Source organism: Stegastes partitus, unplaced genomic scaffold, assembly GCF_000690725.1.
Source record: "Stegastes partitus isolate 25-593 unplaced genomic scaffold, Stegastes_partitus-1.0.2 Scaffold388, whole genome shotgun sequence".
Lineage (NCBI taxonomy): Eukaryota > Metazoa > Chordata > Actinopteri > Pomacentridae > Stegastes > Stegastes partitus.
The window spans coordinates 207,216-212,201 of NW_007578119.1; the positions used below are offsets into that span (position 1 = coordinate 207,216).

Below are 4,986 nucleotides of genomic sequence, written 5' to 3' on the forward strand. Positions count from 1 at the left end.
CTCACAGGTATACGTGCAGGCCAAACTTTATATCTGTGCAACAATGCATATATACATATATACATACATGCTAAACACTGGACTAAGAAAAGCAGCATTTTGACAACATCAGCTAACGTCCAGAGCTTTCTGTTTGTGTGACTTCAGCAGAGTATAATCAAGGCTTTAAACTTTCTGCAAGGCTCGTCAAGTATGTGAGGTCCTGCATGGCATAAATTTCATCAGGTCCTTAAGTTCATGTGAGTATGCATGGATCCCTCCAGACATGCCTGCGTGCAGCCCAATTTATGTAACTGCACTGCAACCATGCTACAAAGGCAGTAGTGTGTGTGTGCTACTGCGCATGCACGCAACAGAATCATGCAAGGGGACTCCTGCAGACTAGAAAAGTACTGTAATGACAACTACTATGCGTCCATGACTGTCTGTGTCTAATCTAGCATAAACAAGGCTTTAGAATATGTGTAAGACTGATAATCGTTCACAGCATCCAGATGAAGGGTGAGAAGCCAGGTGTATGATCAGATAGTATCTCCAGACAACAGCTCCAAAGATCTCAGGCTTTCGTTCACCATGGCATGTGACTTCTCCTCCCCCAAGGAAGAAAATGGACACGATGGTACGTCTTGTTGGAAGATTCAGACTGACTTGTAAATCACGGCTCAGGTTATCTTCTCCTGCTTTTCAATGAACCAGTCTCGGGGCCGGATGTCCAGCTGGAGCTGATCCATCAACCAGGGGTCCTTCTCAGCTCCTTCAATAAACTCCTCCAGAGAAATCTCGCCTGGACGATTCACACAGAGAACACAGTGATACACAAGGTTACAAAACAGGGTTGAAATGAAATGAAATGAATGAAATTAAATTAAATGAAAAACAGGGTTGGATAGTTACTAAGTGCATTTGCTCAAGCACTGTACTTCAGCATTTCAGTGTTCTGCGATTTTATATATTCCACTCTACTATAATTCAGAGGAAATGTTTTCTCTTCTACTACATTTATCTGGCAGCTTTGAGATGAAGATGTAACACAAGGGAAAACATAATAAGGTTTTATTTGAATACTTTACATTTTGCAGCTATGTTCTTTACTTCAGTAGTGTCCTTCATGCATAAGCTTTCATGAAACTGAGTATTTTTACATCACTGTATTGGTACTTTTATTGAAGTACACAATCTGCAAACTTCATCATTGCTACTAACAATGCTTTGTTGTGACATCAGGATTTTATTGTTGTAGTTAATCAAGGTGGAATTAGTTTTTAGCTACTTAGAGAAAGGCAACTAAGGAGTATTTTTATAGTTCCTGATTATTTTTGTATTATTGATTAAATATGGGCTAAAAGCTCATAAGAATTTTCAAAAATAATGTCCTAAACAATTGTCCTGAGCCTGCAGTGCCATCTAGATCATGTTTATTTTGTCCAAGCAACCATCCAGACATACAGCCACCCAGCAGCCTGAGTGGTTATTCAGGGAAATGTCCCAGTTACTTGGTTTATTTTTGTTCCCCTCTCTTAAAAATGCCAGAAACCCCCAAATATAATCCTGTTTTCCCCAAGATTTTGACAAATACCAAGAAATTATTCAGATAATTAAAAAGAAAAACCTACAGATCATTACATTTGACAAGCTGGAACCAGGAGCTGTTTGTCACCTTTGCATTGAAAACTAGTTAAATAATTACATTATTATACATTCATTCAACTGAACAAGTAGTTTAACTTAACATGAGAACTTAGCACAGCATCTTAATTTTCAGCCTGCAGCTGTGTAATAATTGTAGAGAAGAAGAAGTTAAACGGCTCCATGAAAGGAACATACTTCAATTCTGTTGAGTGCTGCTTAAATTCCACCTCTCACATAACAGCAGATCAACAGCATGACCTCTGTTAGAGCTTTTATTTTGTATTACAGGAAACTCACTGTCGTCGTTCTTGTCCAGCAGTTTAAATATTCTGTCACAGATGTCGTCAACAGTGTCAGTGCCGTTGTCATCATTGTGGCTCTTTATTGTGTAGATGATCTGAACAGATGGGAGAAACGACAACAACAAAACAAACCACATTAATGTTAATGATAACGAAATGTTATCTGAGACAACATATAGCGTATTATAATGATATTTCTGACTTCTTAGCATATTATGTACAATTTAACCCTCTTGTGTGTCTTTGTAAGACTCATTCTTGTTTTTACCCAATTGAAATTCTCAAGTGTTCTAACTTTATTTTTCTATTTTGTATTTGTTGGTAGGTGCTCTTTTCTGTTTATCTGTGAGGCTCAAGTATTTTAAGGGCTCAGCAACCTAAAAATAAATTGGAGCTTTGAGTGTAGCGGGTGCATGTTAGCCAACCAACATCTAATCAAGTAGTTTTGGTGTTTAAACTAAACCGCATGGATACGATGAAGTTTCATAAATCAATTTCTGTTTTCTCTGCACGGATGCATTGTTACATCTACAAGTAAATATATAGTGTCTTTTCAAAATAAATAAGAAAAGTCCTCTGTGTTTTTCTTAGTTTTTTTGAGACATCAAATGCATGTATTCTAAATATTAAGTGGAACGTATTGCTTCCGACGGAAATCTATGCCTGTCGTGCAACCAAATAGTTTTGCAGTGTAAACAAAAGAAGTCACTAAAAATGACTGAAAACAGCAATTGTAAATGACTGAAAGTAGAGATTGACAATGAGTGAAAACAGCCAATGAAAATACTCAAAACAGCTACTCAAAGCATCACCAGCAAATAACTAGAAACAAAAAGCGGACAATGAAAGTGAACAGTGAAACAACCCAAACCACCCATCCATCCATCCATTATCTATACACCTCTTAATCCTCACTAGGGTCATGGGGGAGCTGGAGCCTATCCCAGCTGACTTAGGGTGAAGACAGGGGACACCCTGGACAGGTCACCAGTCTATCACAGGGCTACACTTAGAGACAGACAACCAAGCACACTCACATTCAAACCTACAGACAATTTAGAATCAACAATTAACCTCAACATGTTTTTGGACCTTGTGGGAGGAAGTCGGAGAACCCGAAGAGAACCCACTCTGCACGTGGAGAACATGCAAACTCCACAGAGAAACATCCCGGGTTCCCTCCCACCATTGCCAACCACTTGCTCAAAGGCAGTCCAAAGACTACTTTGGATTGTTGGGTTATCTGTTCAAATGTGTAGGGTCTATACCTTACTATGTTAAGCGCTGAGTGATGACATATGTTGTAAACTGCGCTATTCAAGTAAAATTGAATCAAATTGAATTGAACTGAATTGAAAACACTGGTGATGAAAGTAAACACTGACTGGGAATGATTTCTGATTAAACAAATATTAATATTAACACCACATTAGGAGCACCTAACTTTAAAGATCTTTTAAGGTCCAACTTTCCCACAAAACAATGGAAAGTGTCGAGCTCGTCCCAAATCTCCACCCACAGAATTACAGCAACTAATCACAGCATCTCTTCCCAGAAAGAGATTAAAATAGCTGCAGCTGAATTAAGGAAAACGAATGTAGTTTAGACGGTATAATTCCAGAAAACTTTAAAATAAATCATTTTATCAGCAGAAAAGTGTTGTAATGTGTGAAAACGAGATTCTGACGACAGTGAATACCTACATGGAGAATGTTTTTTACTTCTTCCCGTTCCAGACAGCCGTTTCCGTCGCCGTCATAAATTTTAAAAGACCATCTCAGTTTGTCCTCGAGTTTTCCACGAAGAATCATATGAACGCCTGCAACGTACTCCATGAAGTCTATTTTACCGTCCTGAGAGAGAAACAGGAGGATGGATGGGTTAGTCACGTCTCCTGCTTTCCACAAGAGTCTGTTATGAAGCAAGATTAAGACTGAGACAAATACTGACCATTCGATGACTGATTGATCAAATAATACAGAAAAATAAATAAGTGTACCACTTGAATTCCATCTTCCGTCTGCTGTTTCCACTTTGATCTCCATATTTAAATGTCACAGGTGTAGATTTTGGGGGGAAAACAGGTGTTACATCCAACTCAGTATTTGCATTAACTACATTTGTCCTCTTGAAATTAAAATGTCAAAGAAGCAGACTTTAAACTCGAAAAAACTGCGAGAATATCACTAAATTACACAGTGATTCAGAAAAAAGCATAAATTGGTGCATGAGAATTAACCAGAATTCGGGAAATGTAGTGTTTCATACTGAAAAACACAGTGATAGAGAAAAAAAGCACAGATTGTTGCAGGAAATGAAGGACCTGACAGCCAAAATTCCCTGGAGAAGGAACCCCAGACCCCATTCAATGTGTTTCCAAACCATACCTGCTGCCATTCAAAGACACATTACCTTGTTTGTGTCAAAGGATCGAAACAAATTGTCCATATATGCAGATTCTTCCTCTGATGAGCTGCTGTTGACTCCAAAGATCCTCTTGAACTCGTGCAGGTGCAGATTTCCACTCGGACACTCGTAGGTAAACTTGCGGTAGAGCTTCTGGATGTTTTTAAGAGTCACCTCCCTGTCTGCGGTGCCATGCGTTTGACCCATAATCACCAGAAGAAGCTGACAAGATTTGCTCAAATATTGACAAATCCGAATGGAAGTTGTCATGCAGGTTCATCACTGCGCACTAACCGTGAACTCATGACTCGTGCCACCAGCCGGGACAACCTGCCGGATAAATCCGATTGACTTTTCTGCGAATTGCTCCAAATCCATCCCTACTATGTCTGAAATATTTGTCTCCACAACTCTGACAAATCAACTCCACATTGTGCTGAAGAAAAAAGCTATTTGACTCATTAATGAGTGTGAGTAAGTGAGAAATCTGCTGAAGAAGAGCAGCAAAAGGCCACCGACGAGAGTAAAAGACGAGTGATGTCTGGGTGTTGGTGTGGTCTTGGTGACAGTGTTTATCCTCTGATGCTGTCTGGGAACTCTGCCAATCTGACCTGCTGAGGAAATTAGACTTTAATCTAATTAATGCCTC

The 4,986-nt window shown here is 39.2% G+C and overlaps 1 protein-coding gene across 1 annotated transcript; it reads right to left on the bottom strand.

The window, feature by feature from the left end:
- Positions 1 to 662: 662 nt before the first annotated feature.
- On the bottom strand, positions 663 to 4,544 carry LOC103359681 (guanylyl cyclase-activating protein 2-like). Its single transcript, XM_008285151.1, has 4 exons — positions 4,344 to 4,544; positions 3,635 to 3,784; positions 1,927 to 2,026; positions 663 to 784 (listed from the first exon to the last, which is right to left on the bottom strand). Exons 1-4 carry the CDS (start codon positions 4,542 to 4,544, stop codon positions 663 to 665), a joined length of 573 nt encoding a protein of 190 aa, XP_008283373.1.
- Positions 4,545 to 4,986: the final 442 nt, after the last annotated feature.